Source organism: Pygocentrus nattereri, chromosome 4, assembly GCF_015220715.1.
Source record: "Pygocentrus nattereri isolate fPygNat1 chromosome 4, fPygNat1.pri, whole genome shotgun sequence".
NCBI classification, from domain to species: Eukaryota; Metazoa; Chordata; class Actinopteri; order Characiformes; family Serrasalmidae; genus Pygocentrus; species Pygocentrus nattereri.
The window spans coordinates 1805551-1825114 of record NC_051214.1 but is presented as its reverse complement, the minus strand read 5'-3'; the positions used below and the strand labels follow the sequence as shown (position 1 = coordinate 1825114).

General features: G+C 44.7%; 2 protein-coding genes across 2 annotated transcripts; both read left to right on the top strand.

The window, feature by feature from the left end:
* The first annotated feature begins 937 nt into the window (after positions 1-937).
* On the top strand, positions 938-8247 carry LOC108432796 (trace amine-associated receptor 13c-like). Its single transcript, XM_017706900.1, has 5 exons — positions 938-1067; positions 2295-2391; positions 2505-2539; positions 6444-6511; positions 7186-8247. Exons 1-5 carry the CDS (start codon positions 938-940, stop codon positions 8245-8247), a joined length of 1392 nt encoding a protein of 463 aa, XP_017562389.1.
* Positions 8248-15271: 7024 nt separating this feature from the next.
* On the top strand, positions 15272-16321 carry LOC108432797 (trace amine-associated receptor 13c-like). Its single transcript, XM_017706901.1, has one exon. The coding sequence runs from the start codon at positions 15272-15274 to the stop codon at positions 16319-16321; it is 1050 nt and encodes a 349-aa protein (XP_017562390.1).
* The last annotated feature ends 3243 nt before the right edge of the window (positions 16322-19564 follow it).

The following is a 19564-nucleotide window of genomic DNA, read 5'->3' as shown; positions in this document are numbered from 1 at the left end:
TGAACTTAATTTCTGGAAGGGAATTAGTACAGAATGCCCATCAGTTCAGTTTTTCCTAGAGCAGTCATGTTAGGAATTTTCCCACCTATTTATTCTAGAAAACCTTGTTTACCTTGTTACATACATCTAACACAGGTGGGCTAGTGTTCTGTTCTCATTAGAAATATCCATGAGCCCATGTTATTCTAGAGGAACTAACAGAATGCCTTGAAGATGCTTTCGCTATTTTTTCAGCTCCAGTCTTATTTTATCTTGAGACCATTAAAAACATAAAGACATTGAATCATTATAAACTGTTATACTGTCACTGTCCAAAGTGGCAAAAACCTTCTTCATTATCAATGTAAGTTAATGTAAAGAGATTTTATTCAGTGTACTTTTGATGTAAGTAATTAAATGTAAAGGACCGCTGCCGTGTTCAAATGATGAAGGAAAGTGAAAATCCACAAAAAATCTTGCTACTGTAATCAATTCATTCCTTGGCTTCTAAATTCCTGTTGATGTTTCTGATTTCTTAGCGAATTGGATATTTCAATTCCATTTCAACCTTCTTATCTATGGCTTTTTCTGTCCATGCTTCCAGACAGCATGTAAGATTATTATATTGTGATACTCTGGTGGGTGGATGAGGAAGGAATATGTCCGAGGCAATCGTGGAGGGACAGAGTTATTTTATTATAGAACAAAAAAATGCTAGGCTTGGAATGTGCAGATCGCATCAATAACAAAATCAGGAGTCCAGTGTCAATTGTGTCGGTCAGGCTAAGCTCATCACTCAGACAGCAAGCTTCTCTCTCTGAACTCTCTCTCTCTACTGAGGAAATAAGGGCAAGGTGCACAGGGGCACACGCTTACCACTCAGCCTGCCCCCTTACTTAAACCAGGCCTTCACCTCAAAGGTGGTGCCTGACCATGCCCCCTCTGCCACATACCCACAATGCTCCACTCAGGCTGGGTAGCCATTCAGCCAGCAGCAGATATCCTCCTCACCATGGCAGGAGAGGAAATCTGCCTTCAGCATCTTGGCCCCCAGCTTGTGGACCACCTCAAAGTCAAAGTGCTGTCAGGTCAGATATGAGCAGGTGATCTGGGTGTTGGCATCTTTCATGCAGTGGAGTCACTGGAGCAGAGCATTAGCTGAACAGAGAGCAAAAGAGCATCATAATAGGTAATAGCAGAGGGTGAGGACTGCCCACTTGAGGGCAAGATACTCTTTCTTAATAGTGCTGTAGTTCTTTTTCCTCACAAAGAGCTTGCAACTAATGTACAGCACAAATTGGCCCACCCCATCCAGTAAAAAAACAGCCCCCAGCCCCGTGTCCAACGTATCTGCCAGCACTAAAAAAGGGAGAGCAAAGTCAGGCACATGCAATAGTAGACCCCCACAAAGCACTGTTTTAACTTGAGTAAAAACCTGCTGACACTGCTCCATCCACTGGATAGAATCTGGTGCCCCCTTTTTAGTGATGTCAGTCAGTGGGTTTGTGATGTCTGAATAATTAGAAACAAACGTGATAAATTTTTTGGTCCTGGGTTTCACACAGGTCGCAATCTCATGAATCTTATCAATTTAGGCATGACCCAAGAGGAAGCCCACACACTGTACCACCACCTATCCAATAGCACACTTCCTCAGGTTTGCTGTGAGCCCTGCCCATCTCAAGGAGTCAAGAACTGCCCTCAGAACTGCCTAAGAAGGCCTTAGGTGCATGTGGACACGCCTGTGGCATGAGTACATGCATATTCTGGAGTGGGGGGGGGTAGCAGAATAGTTCAGGATGGAGCACCATGCCTAGAATTATGCAGCACAAAAGTAACAGTGTTCATGGCTGGAATGTTGCAGTATAAAGTGACACGTGTCATTGATCAGTGATAAACAGTGATCGCATAGCGATTGCCAGTATCAAATGCTAGCAGTCAGGTAAGGTAGCAGCTTCACATTCTGTCTAATGCTATGTAAATTGAACAGTGTGCAAAGGTACACTACACCATACCATCCATCCATCCATCATAATATTTAATACTATAGAATATAGAATTAAATGTAGAATATATAATGTTCTAAGCTACACTATGCGTATTATACCTACTACACTACACATATAAGTGATTAATATGCAATATAAATTAGTAGTTAAAGTGTAGTTAGTGAGAGTGCACAGAGCTGCCATTGGTCGGTGGAGTTTATTGTGGTGTGTAGGAGTGAAGGTCCTGAAGTCGGATTATTGATCTGGGGATGAAACTGTTGGTCAGTCTGGCAGTATGGGCACTGATGCACCTGTATCAATGTCCAGAGGGCAGTAATGAGCTGGTTGCAGGGGTGTCTTGGGTCACTGCAAATGATGGTGCCTTCGTGGAGGCATTGGGAATTGCAGAGTTCCTGAAGAGATGGTAACTGGGCGCCAATGACTCTCTGGGCACTGTGGAAGACAGGGCGTGTCTCTCTGCAGTGGTGCAGCTGGTGATCTCAGAAAGGAGTGTTGCTGTTGTGCCTTCTTCGCCAGTGCTGTGGTGTTGACAGACCAGGATAAGTACTCAGGTATGTGTACACCCAGGAACTTGAAACTGGGAACTCTTTCTACCACATCACCACGCCACATGAAGAATGGAGCATGCCTTTCCTGAAGTCAACGATGAGCTCCTTGGCCTTGCTGGTGTTAAAAACTAGGCTGTCACCTGAACACCACTCGACCAGGCACTGTAGACAGATTCATCATTGCCTGAGATCAACCCTATCACTGTAGTGTCATCTGCATATACATGGTATTTGTACTGTGGACAGGAACGCAGTCATAGGTGAAGAGAGACTACAGAATTTGGCTTAGTACACAGAACTGAGGAGTACCAGTGTTCAGTATCAGTGGGGAGGATGGGTATGTCCCCAGCAGGACTGACTGAAGGCGACTGGTCAGAAAATCCAGTATACAGGTATAAAGATGTTGACTGAGGCCCAGGTTCTAAAGTTTGGAGGCCAGTTTTTGGGGATGGTTGTGTTAAATGCTGCATTGTAATCAATAAACAGCATTTGAACATATGTGTTTGAAGTGCTCAAGGTGGAATAAGGTGGTGTGAAGGCCTGTGGATGTAACGGGGAGCGAGGAGGCGGACGCACACGCTGAGATAAGCGAGATTTATTAGGGGTAAATCCAGGGTCGTAGTCAGAACAGTCCAGGGTCAGTGAGCCGACACGTACAGACTTAGGGTAAGACATTACAAAGACTAGATTCAACACAAACAAGACCAGGACAAGAATTCAAAGGTACAAAGACTGGCAAACGGAAGGGGCAAACACAGGGCTTAAATACACGGAACAATGAGGGACAGGTGAGAACAATCAGGGGCGGAGTCACACAACCAAAACAAGAGCACATGGACAGGACTGGGAGGAGCCAACTGTGACAGAACCCCCCCCCAAAGGCACGCACACCGGGCGTGCCACACAGAACAAAACAAACCAAACCGACAAGAAAGCGAAACCCAGAAGAAGACAAGACCAAATCACACAGGCACAGACACCGAAGCCAGAGCAGAGGCAGAAACGGGCACAGAGGCAGAAACGGGCACAGAGGCAGAAACGGGCACAGAGGCAGAACCACAAGAGGCAGAACCACAAGAGGCAGAACCACAAGAGACAGGAACAGACACAGACGGAGACACACCAGACACAGGAACAGACGAAACAGAACGAGGACAAAAAACGGAGGGAGGACGAGGAGGCACACCAAAAAACGACGCCGACCGAGAGACGACCGGAGACACAGGACGAGGAAAACAAGAACGAACAACAGACCACACAAAAGACAGGGGAACAGGCACCAAGACAGACACAGGAACAGAAACAGGCACAGAAACAGAAACAGGAACAGAAACAAAAGGAGACACAGGAACGGGAACCACAACGGGAACGGGAACCGACACCGACACAACAGCAGGGAAAAGGACAAAACCAGGAACAGAACAAGGCAGAAACAAAGGAACGGAAACAGACACAGAAGGCACAGAAGGACCACGAGGAACAGAGACAGAAACGGAAGGCCCAGGTGGAACAGACACAGGCGAGGGTGGGACGGGCGGGAACAAAGGGGATTTAATGTCCACGGAGGCAGGCGGGCCTGCTGCGACGTCCACGGAGGCAGGCGGGCCTGCTGCGACGTCCACGGAGGCAGGCGGGCCTGCTGCGACGTCCACGGAGGCAGGCGGGCCTGCTGCGACGTCCACGGAGGCAGCCGGGCCTGCGGCGGCTGGCGGCGGGTCCGGAGGCGCGGCGGCTGGCGGCGGGTCCGGAGGCGCGGGCTTGCCGCGGGGTGCAGCCACGGGATCAGAAGTGCCGCGGGGTGCGGCCACGGGATCAGGCTTTCTGGCTGGGGACCTCTGCTCCAACCTGGAGGAACAGACAGACACTGGACCCACTCGGCCGTTCCCGAAGCTCACTCGAGCGATTGGCAGCTCGCAGTGACGCTTGCGAACGAGCCGAGTCCCACAAAACGGGTCATCTGAATGCTCCTGCCGTCTGACCCCGTCTTGCACTGCAGGTCGCTCCTCCCTGCAGTGGCGCTCAAGACGGGCAGACCCAAGGCGCTTACCTGAGCTCTCGTCGCCCGGATACAAGGCGGGAAGGTCCTCCGCTTTCTTGCGGGACCGACGAGACGCTCGTGTTCCCTCAGCGCCAGGGGATTTGCTGTCTCCGGCTTGGTGGCGTTGGGACACGGCGAACTCGGGCTGCTTGGAAACAGCCGGAGTCTCGTCCCAACGGAACAACCACATGCCGGAGTCTCGCTTACCTGCTGCGTCCTGTGGAGGCCAGTCTTTCTGTAACGGGGAGCGAGGAGGCGGACGCACACGCTGAGATAAGCGAGATTTATTAGGGGCAAATCCAGGGTCGTAGTCAGAACAGTCCAGGGTCAGTGAGCCGACACGTACAGACTTAGGGTAAGACATTACAAAGACTAGATTCAACACAAACAAGACCAGGACAAGAATTCAAAGGTACAAAGACTGGCAAACGGAAGGGGCAAACACAGGGCTTAAATACACGGAACAATGAGGGACAGGTGAGAACAATCAGGGGCGGAGTCACACAACCAAAACAAGAGCACATGGACAGGACTGGGAGGAGCCAACCGTGACAGTGGATCATCTGGTACAGTATGTATACTTGTGAGGATCAAGAGCAGCTGGGTTGATGTTTTTAATGTGTACCATTCTCCCAAAGCACCTCACAGCAACAGGAGTGAGTGACCGGACTGAAGTCATTGAGGCTTATGGTGACTGTTTTCTTTGGTACAGGAACAATAATTGCAGTATTAAGGCAGTGAGGTATAACAATCAGTGTCAGAGACATGTTGAAGATCCTGCTGAATACCTCTGCAAGCTGAGCCGTGCAGCCTTTCAGAACCCTTTCAGGAATCTCATCTGGGTCTGCTGCTTTCTTGGAGTTCACACATGCAATGAACTTCCCTCAACTCCTGTGTCTGTAGCACCAGTGGAGGGCTTGATACTGAGGGTTGTGCTCTAGTGGTTTCTCCACTTTCACCTTTGTCAAAGCGGGCAAAGAAGCTGTTGAGTTCTTCAGCTAGCATGGCATCATCAGTGGTCAGGACTGTGCTGTTGCTGTTGATAAGAGGCTGAATGTCTTGCCATCCATGTTGGGTGTTATTGCTGATGAAGTGCTTCTCCTTTGAGCTCTTTTGGCTCGCTTGATGCCCATTTTAGGTTGGCCCTAGCAGTGCTGTATGCTGCTGTGTCATCTGACCTGTAGGCTGCATCCCATGCTCTCAGCAGATTACAGACATCGCTGTTCATCTTCTGGTTGGGGAAAACCTGAATGTGTTTCTTTACAGTCACTCTGCTTCTTCAGTAGTTGATGTATGCCAGCACTGAGGATGAACACTCATCAATGTTGGTGTTACCATCATAGGTAGCCTGCTGCAAGAACATATTCCAGTCTGTGTGCTCAAAACAGTCTTGGAGCTGGGAATGTGCACTTTTAGGCCACATCTGCACTGTCCTGATGGATGATCTGATCCTGTTTATAACAGTTCTGTAAGAGGGTGCAATGGTGCATTTGGAATACCAATGGGTTAAATATTCGACATTTACAGCAAGGTGCGCACCACTTCAATACATCCCCGTAAATGCCTGGCTAACAGACAAGCCATCAACTGATTTAGTGCTTTATATCATGCCTCAGATGATCTGCCATAGGATTAAATGGGGATTGGAGTCCACACCCCCCAGCAACCCCAGATCTGGAACAATACAGGACAAACCTGGAAGCTCCTCTCACTTACAAGCTGCACAAGTCACACACCATCTCTCACTACAGGATCCATCCTTTATCAGCCTCTTAACGAACCTCTTAAATTGTGGCCAATTGGTCACCAAAAATCAGTAAGTTAGGCAAGGACAAGCCACAATTTTAACATTATGCTTTTTCTCTCCAGAAATCAATGGTGACAAATACGAGCAGATTTTTGTGCATATCCCTGTGAATACACCTCACCGTTACCATGTAAGCTTTCCCCATGACCACATTTCGGATAAAGCATTTTTTCAAATCATAACTGCTCTGTGGTGGTCCTGACCATAAAGAAGCAGCCAGTTGTTGTATATACCATATGTTTTATTTATTTATTTATTTATTTGGGCCAAATGAAGGCCTATAGGGAAATTAAGTTTGCTACATGTTTTACTGAATAACACATAACCCGGCACATTAATATGTAATTAACTACATTTCAGTACTTAATTATTTTCCCTAAAGATGTTCGTCCACTTAAAAATGATGAAATAAACTGGCTGGGTTGTTTACTCTCCGCTTAGAACTTATGCTTAGACTTGGTTTAATAGTAACAAAATATATTCAAACTTGAGATCTTTAAACAAAATATTCATACTTGTAAAACATGTATTGAGTCAATCAGCAAAAAAAAGAACATTTTCACATTTTGCAGTGCACCTGGTGGATCAGTAATAGAAACTGAAGGTTCATGTTTTTTTTTTTTTTATTTATTTCCACTGAGCATTGTTGGATTGGACCAGAGTCTCCCAGGTGGTCTTTTTCCTTGAACAGGAAACAAATATAAGTTGTTGCATTTCCATAACTAGGGACCATTCCACACAGCACCATCTAACACAGTGGAGGAGTCTCTCTAGGACCGACCTCTATATCTTCTGCGTGTTAAGGGAGGCTGCAGGATGCTGCAAGCTACAAACTCATCTTTCCTGGTGGAGGCAGATTTGAAGGAGTACTGTTATCCTGAGTCTAACATGTCTTGTGTGAGAAGCTTTTACAGTGTAGTGGCTCGATCTGTGTTATATGTTTTACTGGTGTTGGCGATGTCAGTGACCATTCTAGGGAACTCAGTGGTCATCATCTCCATTGCGCATTTCAAACAACTGCACACGCCCACCAACATGCTGGTGATGTCTCTAGCCCTGGCGGACCTGTTGCTGGGTGTGATTGTTATGCCGTTCAGCATGATCCGATCTGTGGATGGGTGCTGGTACTTTGGAGAAGCTTTCTGTTTATTGCACTCTAGTATTGACATTTTTCTCACCTCTGCATCAACCTTTCACCTGATGTGCGTTGCTACAGACCGATATCAGGCTGTGTGCCATCCGCTTCAGTACCCGACAAGAATAACCATACCTACTGCATGGGTGATGGTCGCTGTGAGTTGGATTACAGCCGCAGGGTATTCTTACGGTCTCATGTATTCAAAGGCAAATGTAGTAAATCTGGATGAGTACATTGAATCAATATCTTGCATGGGAAGTTGTAACCTTGTGTTTAATGCACTGTGGGGGCCTCTGGATGTATTGTTATGTTTCCTTTCTCCTTGCACAGTCATGTTTTGCTTGTATGCTCAAATTTTTTTGGTTTCAAAAAGACACGCAAGGAAAATTGAGGGAACAAAGCAGAGCAGAAATGAGTTGAGCTTAAACAAGGTTTCCCAAAGCATGAAACGTGAGAACAAGGCAGCGAAAACCCTCGGCATTGTTGTAGGCACATTCATATTTTGCTGGATGCCGTATTATATCAACTCTCTAACTAATCCTTACATTAACTTCTCCACTCCTGTGGAACTTTTTGAAGTGTTTGTCTGGTTGGGCTACATCAATTCAACTTTAAATCCCATAATATATGGCCTCTTCTACCCCTGGTTCAGGAAATGTCTTTATCTCATTGTTACACTGAGAATATTTGCCCCTCATTCCTCTGACACTAATGTCTTTGCAGCTTAAAAGCATTTAATGTCTTAAATGGAATTCATTAATGTTTAAACCACATTGAACTTAAGGTCCAGAAAGGAATTAGTACACAAGCCAAATCAATTCAGTTTTTCCTAGAGCAGTCATGTTAGGAATTTTCCCTCCTTTGAAAGAATTAAAAGTATTATTAACTCTAGAGAGTCATTTGATACCAAAATCTGATGCAGAAAGGCCGATGTTTTATACTCATTACAGAAATTACATACTGTGAAATTCATCCAAATTCATGTTATTTTAGAGGAACTAACTGAAGGCCTTGAAGATGTTTTTCAGGTCCAGTCTTTTCAGGTATCGCTGAACTGTTGGCAGAAGAGGGCAAAAACCTTCTTTACTTTCAATGTAAGGTCAATTAAAGAGATTTTATTTTTCTCCAAGCAGTTTTGGTGCATTCCTATTGGTCCAATTATATTAACATTTACAGACAATATGAAAAGGAGAGCTGCTCAAATCAGCTGCACATCAATGTTCAAATGATGAAGAAAAGTGAAAACACAATAAAATGGAGATATTTTTTCTTTGAATAGTTATATGTTTATGAACAATTTTGTACTAATTACATTTTCACATGAGATGAGTGACAGCTACAACCATGTTTCCAAAAAAGCTGGGACACTGTGCAAGATGTAAAAACCAAATGCAATGATGTGCAAATCATTTAAACCCTATACATAATTCACAATACATACAAAAATCAAATATTGCAGCTTAGAATTTTTTAATATATGCCCATTTTTATTTTGATGCCATACATTCCAAAAAACTTGGGACGGGGGATGTTACCACAGTGTTCTTTTCATCTTCTTTTAACAAGGCATTTGGGAACTGAGGAGACCAATTCCTGTAGTTTTGTGGGTAAAATGCTGTCTCATTCTTTTGTTGATATAGGATTTCAGCTGCTCAACATTAATCTCATCATCCTTTCTTTAGATTTAGTGGACTGTATGTTGGGCTGTCTGGTAAAGCCCTTAAGCATGGTGAGATGGATGGAAGGCTGTTGGCTCTTAGGTGAATTTTTTGACAAATCCATTCAAGTTTGGATATGATATTAAGCATTGCTTCAATTCTCTACCTGTGCTTCATATCCATTTATCAATGCTTGGCCATTTATGAAGTTCTGAGTTACAGAATTACGGTGAAAAATCCTCACCACTTGGGACAAAACATTCCCCAGCCCAGACTGACACATCTGTATGCAGGATAAAAGGGAGAGCAAAGTCAGGCGAGTGCAGTAGCAGACCATCACAAAGCACTGCTATAACTTGAGTAAAAGCCTGCTGACACTTTTCCATCCACTGGACTGGATCAGGTGCCTTGGTCAGTGGGCTGGTGACATCCGAATAATTAGAAATGAGCCTGTGGTAATAGCCAGCCAACCCCAGAATCTGTCTCACCTCTGTTTTGCTCTTGGGTCTCGGACAGTTCGCAATATCAGCAGTCTTATCAGTTTGGAGACACAAATGACCCATGTCCATGACCCATTTGCACACTTTCTCAGGTTTGCTGTGAGCCGTGCCCATCTCAAGGACTTAAAAACTGCCCTCAGATGCTGTACATGCTGTTGCCATAAATAATGATGTCATCCAAATAAGCAGCAGCATATGTAGCATGGGGCCTGATTCTATCCCGGAGCCTTTAAAACATGGCAGGAGCCCCAAACAAACTGAATGGAAGTGTGACAAATTGTTGTAATCCAAATGGTGTGGAGAACGCTGTTTTTATCTAACTGAGTAAAGTCCTGTGCCAAATAAAAGCGAGCAGTGCCCAACAGATTGAGCAAATTGTCCATATGTGGCATGGGATGAGCACTCAATTTATACACCATGTTGACCTTTCTATAATCAACATAGAACCAAACAGTCTCATTGGGCTTGTGAACAAATACTACAGAGCTGTTCCAATCACTCCTTAACTCCTCTGTTACTCCCATATCAAACATTGCCTTAATGTTTTCTGAAACTACCTTTCTCTTGTGTTCAAGTAATCTCTAATGACAGCAAATGGGTCTCAATGTAATACTCTATGAGGTTGGTTGGGCCTGATAGAGGTGAAAGCACATTGAGAAACTCAGTGCAACCTGGCAAACTTAGTTTTCTGGTACAGCAAGAGCCAGTCACCATATGGAATCAAAGTGTGTTTTGCGAACCTCCAGTTTTGGCTCTCTGCCATCATTAGAGCAACAAGGATCCACAGTTCAAGGAGGTTGAACTGATATATCTGTAGTAAATCAACTCTGTCAGATCATATCATCTTACAGTCAACCACTCTAACTTGTCATGTGATTTCAAAGGGTCCTTGCCATTTGGCAAGTAATTTTGAGCTTGATGTGGGAATTAAAATGAATACTTTCTTTACCACAGTAAATACCCTTGCTCTGTGCTCTGCTTTCAGCAAATTCCCCTAAATTTAGGGGGTAGTCATGGGCTGGAGGTTAGGGAACTGGCCTTGTGACCGGAAGGTCGCCGGTACATGACTGAGGTGTCTTTGAGCAAGGCATCTAACCCCCAGGTGCTGCAGATAGGGCTGTCCACCACTCTGGGCAAGTGTGCTCACTGCCCCCTAGTGTGTATTCACTAGGTTGTATGTCTTGTTTCACTTCACAGATGGGTTAAAGGCAGAGGTGAAATTTCCCTGTTGTGGGGACTAATGAGGGTCATTAAGCTTAAATTTAGTTACCAAATGCATGGAGTTTTGCTCTCAAGAATGTACTAAATTTACTTTATGCTGTTTTAAGGTCCCTTCTCCCAGTTTTCCCTAATGTTATCCAGAAAATGAAGAGGCTTTAATCTGTATAGCAATACAAAGGGAGAGAACCCTTAGGAGCCTTGCAGGACCAGAAGGCTTTCGAGGAGATCAATGTGCAGTTTACATCCCCCCAGTCCTCCTGCTGCCTGATCCAGAGGAGCCGTTTGTCGTCAAGGTAGGTGCTTCAGAAGTTGACGTGGGGGCCGTACTCTCCCAACGACAAGGTTCAGCCAAGAAGCTCCACCTGTGTGCACTCTTCTCCCACCGTCTTACCCTGGCTGAACACAACTACAATGTCGGAGACAGGGAGCTTCTGGCCATGAAGCTGACCCTAGAAGAATGGAGGCACTGGCCTGAGGGTCTAAACATGTTTGAAAACACACAGTTACAACATATATCCCCCAGTGAGCAAGCCAGAGGTGACGGTGGTAAGGAAAAACTCCCTCAGACTGGAGGAAGAAACCTTGGGAGGAACCAAGACTCACAAGGGGAGACCCATCCTCCTCTGGTCAAACAGTGTTTACAATTTAATAAGCTAAATACCAAATAAAAGCAGAGAGGATCTCTGTTGAAGACTGGATGGTAAAGCTTTAGAAACTGTACTGGTGGAGAGTCTTTTTGAAAAGTGGGAGTGAGCTGAAGCAGTCTGTGAGCTGTGAGCTGTGCCTTTATCGCGTCTTGCGAGACGTGTGCATGCTGCAAGGCACCCCGGTCACGGCCCCAAGGTCTCCTCCATCTACTGCCCATCCCTGCATGTCCTTGGTCTCACGTCTCCCTGGACTTTGTCACAGGCCTTCCTCCCTCCAAAGGCAACATGACCATCCAAGTTTGTGGCACTGCCAAGCTTCCATCTGCGAAAGAGACAGCAGAACTACTCTTACAGCATGCGGTCAGGGTTCACAGGATGCCTAGTGATCTGGTGTCTGACCAGGGTGCCCAGTTTGCTAGCTGCTTTTGGAAGGCCTTCTGCTGGCTCATGGAAGCCTCTGTGAGCCTCTCCTCTTGGGTTCCACCAAGAGTCCAATGGCCAAACTGAGCAGGTCAATCAAGACCTTGCCCAGACTCTGCAGTGCTTGACCTCCACCAACCCCTCCTCTTGGGCAGAGTATCTACCCTGGGCAGAATAAGCCTATAACGCTCTCCGTCATTCGTCCCTGGGCATGTTGCCTTTTGACTGCCAGTTTGGGTTTCCTCCGCCCATGTTCACAGAAGAGGAGCGCGAGCTTGGGGTTCCTGCAGCAGAGCAGTTCATACAGCATTGCCGGAGGGCATGGCGGAAGGCCTGTGCTTCCCTCCTGACCACCACAGAGGCCAGAAGGCAGGTGGCAGACCGCAAGAGGCATCCGGCACTCACCTTCAGGACAGGCCAGCAGGTCTGGCTCTCAGCCAAAGATCCTCCACTCCATGTGAAGTCCAAAAAGCTGGCTCCTAAACATGTGTGGCTTTTCAAGGTCAACCGGCGGATCAACCCAGTCACCTACCGGCTACGCCTTCTGCCCTCCATCCAGATCCACCCTGTATTCCACATGTCATTCCTTAGGCCATTCCTTTGTGGGACCATGTCTTATTGCTGGCTCCCCAGCTTACACAGTCCGCCACCTCCTGGACTCCTGCCATGTGTGGAGTGGTGTCCAGTACTTGGTAGATTGGGAGGGCTACAGGTGTTGGTTTCCGGCACGCCATATCCTGGACCATTAGAGATCATTAGGGAGTTTCACAGGCATGCGCTGCTGGCCTGGGGACTTCTGGGACCCTAGGAGCGGGGTCTTCTAAGGGTCCAGCTGGCCCCACCTGCTGCCAGCAGATGGTGACAGTACAAGAAGGCTTGAGCTACAAACTGTTCCAAGCCCTGTAAGAGGTGTTTATTCCAGGAAGAGCCAACAAATGATGCCTAAAGTCTGACTTCTCGATATTTCAGAGGAAGTCATTTTTGTTTTCTCATTTTCTTAAATTTCACATTTATTGTTCAGCCTTTGTTGAGCAAGATGGTTTCAGTGTCTCCTTTATTTGACATGCCTGCCTTTTCTCTTTTCCCTTCCTTGAGGTGCTTTACCTATTGTTGCTTGTGCATCCCAGTGGTGCAGCGGTAACCCCACGCACCACCAATCAGTACAATGGGGCTTCAAAACTGGCCCTGGGTCATCTCACTTGCAACGTCACAAACATACACTCCATTGCCCCGGTAAATCTCCGTACTCCTTTTTTCACTGGCTTTCATTTCTGCTCTTGAGTCTGCCTCTCCACCATCCTGTAACACTATCCCATGTGTATACCCCACCTTGGCATCTCAAGCTTTGGAACAGCACAGGATGGACCTAGAAGCTCCTCTTGCCCTGAAGCCACAAGTCACACTCCATCTCTCACTACAGGATCCATCCTTTACAGTGTCTTAACTAACCTCTAACTGTGCCAATTGGTCTCCAAAATCAAAGGATGGGTAAGGCGAGGACCAACGTCTTTTTTGACACTATGCTTTTCTCCTGGGAAATCAATAGTGACAGATACTCGCAGATACTCACATATATCCCCATTAATACACCTCAGCTTTACCTTATATGCCTTCCCAAATGCCATGTTTTGAATCAAGCATTGATGTGCTGTGGTCTGATCACCACCTGAAATCACCAAGGCCTGATATATACCCCCTTCAATTCTCATTGGTATGCAGTACGTCCTTCCTCAATCAGGGGATATGTGTGGAGAGTCAAGAATCCAGACCAAGGTTCCAACCTCCATGTGAGGACTGCGATCCTGGAAATGGCTTGATTTCCAGCATCCCCAACACACCTGCCAGGCTTTGACCCAGCTCTCGTGAGCTCAGCAGATGCCACCTGTGGAGAGGGCAATAGATGAGAAGAGGAGGTGTTTCTGGGCCCCATACTTAAAGTAAGGGTATGGGGAAAAGGTTTGGGGGAAATGCTCCCTTTTTACACAGAGCTGATGAAGGGGGACAGAGAGAGATAGAGAAGACTTTGGTGGTTGATTAGAGGTTCCTGCCCCTCACATGTGCTGCCAGGTGAGCCTCTGCCATGAATGCAAAGGGTCAGTTGAACTCCCAGAGCATAAGTGAATAGAATCACTGCTGATGCTGCTCAATGGTTGAGCCAAACTCCTGGAGGATGGCTTTCTTCAACTGTGTGTACTTCAGCTGTGAATGCAGTGAGAGCTGCTGAGCGGCCAGCTGAGCCTCCTCAGTAAGCAGGGGACACTGTAGAACTCCCTAGTCCTTCTCATCCCTTTGATAGTTCTCCATGGCCCACTCAAAAGAGCACTTCATTCAGAAGTCAGGTTTCTCAGCTGTCTCTGTTCCTCTCCCCCAACTCTTTCTCTACTGAGGAAAGAAGGCCACATTAGTAGGGAGAGAGACAGCCCAGCATTCTCATTGGTCAGCTCGTCCACAATGTTTGAATGGGTCAACTGCCAGAGCATTTTTTTTCCACGAAACACTGTAAAGCATGCCAGTTTTCAGTCTAATCAATCTTTACTCATAAACTTTGGACAATTTATTCAAATTGATAAACCAAACAAATAATTTTACATTGTTATCAAGCAGTGCTTTATTTCAGAAATGGTCATATCACTTTAGTCCATATTGAGACTTTCTGTGTCTTTCATGATGCGAATGCCGTTGTGTTTCAGATTTGCATGTTGTTTATTTGTGTTGCATTCTGTTTTTAATTTCCTTAACCTGCACTGAAGAAATATACAGCTTGGGCTTGTCTGAAGAGCATACAGTCTGAGAGGCTCAGTAGTGCCGAGTTTTTTGGACCTAAAATAATTATATTTACTGATAAAATGTTTACTATATATTAACACTACAAACATTACTTATTCAGTTTTTGGCATTTTAACTCAATTTACAAAACTTACTCAGTGATGATAAACGTGATTATGATTTGTGATTTGATGCAGTAGACTAGGTAAATATCACATGATCCCTTGGTGAGTTTTGGGAGTTGGACTCCTTTGAAGGACTGGTATGCTGGGTATTATGGACTATGGTGCCAGAGGGAGGCTTGGTGAATCAGTAAAGAAAAGTCACTTCATGATTTGTTTTCATTTGTTTTGTTCAGCTGAGCATTGCTGTTATTGGACCAGAGTCTCCCAGGTGGTCTTTTTTCCTTGAACAGGAAACAAATATAAGTTGTTGCATTTCCATAACTAGGGACCATTCCAAACAGCACCATCTAACACAGTGGAGGAGTCTCTCTAGGACCGACCTCTATATCTTCTGCGTGTTAAGGGAGGCTGCAGGATGCTACAAGCTACAAACTCATCTTTCCTGGTGGAGGCAGATTTGAAGGAGTACTGTTATCCTGAGTCTAATGTGTCTTGTGTGAGAAGCTTTTACAGTGTAGCGGCTCAATCTGTGTTATATGTTTTACTGGTGTTGGCGATGTCAGTGACCATTCTAGGGAACTCAGTGGTCATCATCTCCATTGCGCATTTCAAACAACTTCACACGCCCACCAACATGCTGGTGATGTCTCTAGCCCTGGCGGACCTGTTGCTGGGTGTGATTGTTATGCCGTTCAGCATGATCCGATCTGTGGATGGGTGCTGGTACTTTGGAGAGGCTTTCTGTTTATTGCACTCTAGTTTTGACATGCTCCTCACCACTGCCTCTATTTTCCACCTGATCTGCATTTCAGTAGACCGATATCAAGCTGTGTGCCATCCGCTTCAATACCCGACAAGGATAACCATACCTACAGCATGGCTGATGGTCGCTGTGAGCTGGATTACAGCCGCAGGGTATTCTTACGGTCTCATGTATTCAAAGGCAAATGTAGAAAATCTGGATGAGTACATTGAATCAATATCTTGCATGGGAAGTTGTAACATTTTGTTTAATACACTGTGGGGGCCTCTGGATGTATTGTTATGTTTCCTTCTGCCTTGCACAGTCATGTTTTGCTTGTATGCTCAAATTTTTTTGGTTTCAAAAAGACACGCAAGGAAAATTGAGGGAACAAAGCAGAGCAAAACTGAGACGAGCTTAAATAACATTTCCCAAAGCATGAAACGTGAGAACAAGGCAGCGAAAACCCTCGGCATTGTTGTAGGCACATTTATTTTTTGCTGGATACCGTTTTTTATCAACTCTATAATTGACCCTTACATTAACTTCTCCACTCCTGTGGTACTTTTTGAAGTGTTTGTCTGGTTGTCTTACATTAATTCAACTTTAAATCCCATAATATATGGCCGCTTTTCCCCCTGGTTCAGGAAATGTCTCTATCTCATTGTTACACTGAGAATATTTGCCCCTCATTCCTCTGACACTAATGTCTTTGCAGCTTGAGAGCATTTATCATCTCAAATGGAATTCATTAACTGAACTTTACAATTCTTGGAATGGAGTAAGTTGTAATACAGAACATCTATCAATTCAGTTTTTCCTAGTGCTAGGGATTTTTCCAAGCTTTGGAAGAATTAAAAATACTATTAATTCCAGAAAACCACATTCTCTGACACAGTTAGGCCAATGTTCTATACTCATACAAATATGCACTGTGAAATGCATCCATATCTATGTTATCTAGAGGAACTAACAGAAGGCCTTGAAGATGTCTTTGCTATTTTTTCAGCTCCAGTCTACTATATCTTCAGACTTTTTACACAAGAATGACATTAAATCATTATAAACCATTACATGTTCATAAATTGTTTTATTATAATATTTACTTTTCCATAAAAGTGACAGTTATTACCAAACAGGGATTGTGCTCATTTGTTTAAGAAGAAATTAATAGAATACTTCGGCCAAATTTAAAGTAATTGAAAATGTTTTGATGTGAAATTGTGGATTTCTATAGAATGGAGGATGCAGGAACCAGGGGCTGTAACTTGTCTTCTGAGTTTTAATGTGAAATTCAATTGATTATGATTAAATAGTGAAAATATAAGGTAAAATTATGCCCTGCGTGGTTGTACCAGTTCCCTCCGCTATGAATGGATTTAAAATATATCTTTCTGGACAAACTCATAAAATGATGTGTCAGATGTCAGGCAGCATATTCATAAGCATTTCGTGTAATAACATGCTTTGAGGGAGTTTATCTTTAGATGTCTGGTTTCTTTTCTAGAACAGAGTATTTTGCATCAAATCATTGAGTTGGTTTGCATGTTTACATGTTGATCTCAACACCATTTTTGTGCATACCTAGCTTTTGCACAGGTCCAAACTATTTCCATGAAGCTGGAAACACAGAATTATCTGTTATTATATACTACAACATTGACGTCTGCATTAGATAGAACTATGGGACCTGATCAGTTATGGTCGAAATTTAAGACAATGTGTATGAATTCTGAATAAAAGGCTTACCAATAGAGTATTGGGGGGAATAAATAAATAAATATGTGCCCATTTTTGATGCCTTTGGGATCATCAACTGATAACTGGAATCTAAAAAAACCCTTTATGCTCCAGGTTTTGCTGAAGTTGACAGTGATGATGTAACTATTGGACTCTGTGGTCACTGAATTGCAATTGATGAAACCCACTGGGGACCCTGGCAGTGCTGTGTAGACAGGTTGGCATGGTGTAGTTCTCCTGACCACCAAAGGTCAAGTTCTTGACCACCAGTCGTTTTAGGCCCCTTCGAAATTTGGAGTCATATTTCCAGCACTTCTGTTCTAGTTAAGTATTCAGAGAAAGTTGTTGTATAGCTTTTATTTTTCTAAGCAAGTACAAAAATATTCAGAAATATCAAATTAATGTAAATGTTAAGAAAACTTCATAATGAAATATGAAAACAAGAGAAACAACAGAAATAAATAACAGAGAAGCACAATAAAGCTACCCACAAAATAGGTTTTCAGTCATAGCTAAAAAGTAGTCTTTGGGTCAGAAAGTCTAACATCAACTTTTCATACATTCAGGAACAGCAAATGTGCAGTCCCTCCTTCACTTTAGTTGTGTCCTTTTAACAGACTAAATCATTTAGAAGACCTCAAAGCCAGGTAGCTAACAATTCATACTTGCATGGTTATATCCCTGAATATAGATGTAAATTCACTTTTCAAAGGATGGTTTAGAAAGATTCTGTAGTAAAGACAGTAAAGATTCTGATCAGGGTAAGGTTATATTTATAGTGCTATGCAAAAGTCAAAACTTGGATTCAAAAATTCTTAAAAGCTACAGAGAAAATGAGACTCCTAACAACCACCTGTAGGACCTGGTAGACATCAACACTGACACCACTTACAAGCTTTCATCTCTGAGAGAGAGGAGAAGATCAAGCTGCTTAAGATCTGAAAACATCCACAGGTGTTTCTGTCCATCCTTCCACTGTGAGAAGACCACTCAGCCCTGTGGGTCTGAAAGGACGTGTAGCTGATCAAGAAGAACCTCACTGAGAAAAGGAGACGGACACATCAAACAAAGAATCTGAACGATGGACTGACCACCCCAGAGTCCAGAGCTCAGCACCACTGAATGGGTTTGATTACTTCAGAAAATCATCAACCAAATTCTCAGACTGAACTTTATAGAATAGTTGAAAAATGAAGCATAGTAAGTTAGGACTTCTGCTAAATGTTACTACAAAGCTGGAAGAAAAAGAGCATTCCGGTTTTCCAGAGCATTCCGGAGCATTTTCGGGAACAGCAAAACGATGCTTTTTTTTGTTTACTGTCTGTTGTGTAACCCAACCAAAACTAAATATCATGACTGCTTCAACTAACACCAGCATCTACCATCACCATATCCTGCTACAGCTAAGAAATCAGCCACAATCTCTGCTTCCAAACGAACTGCGGGAAGAGCTGCGTGAGCTAGGCCTGCTACCATCCCCGGCACTGCGTGAGCCTGCTGGCCTGAAAGCAATGCGCGAGAAAGCGGAAGTGAGGCAAGTCAGCTGGCTGATCTCTGATTCTCACAGACATATTCGACATCTCTCTGAGCACTGCAGTCGTTCCAACGTGTCCACCATCATCAGCCCTGTGCCAAAGAAGTCTCCAGTGTCCTGCCTCAATGACTACCGTCCCGTTGCACTCACTCCCATCATCATGAAGTGCTTCGAGAGGCTTGTCATGAGGCACATTAAAGACCAGCTTCCATCTTCACTGGACCCAATGCAATTTGCATATCGCCCCAACCGCTCAACAGGTGACATATCTCCACCACACTCCACCTGGCTCTCACCCACCTGGACAATAAAGATGCCTATGTCAGAATGCTGTTCATAGACTAGTCAGGATAGGAAATAACATCTCCAGCACCACCACACTGAGCACCGGTGTCCCTCAGGGCTGTGTGCTCAGTCCACTGCTGTTTACTCTGCTGACTTACGACTGTACTGCAAAGTGCAGCTCAAACAATATTATCAAGTTTGTTAATGACACGACTGTGGTGGGTCTGATCAGCAAGAACGACGAGTCAGCGTACAGATAGGAGGTGCAGCAGTTAACGGACTGGTGTGGAACCAGCAACCTGTCCCTGAATATGAACAAAACTAAGGAGATGGTTGTTGACTTCCGAAGAGTGCGAGGTGACCACCCCCCCTTAACCTCACTGTTTCTGCTGTGGAAATCATCAGGA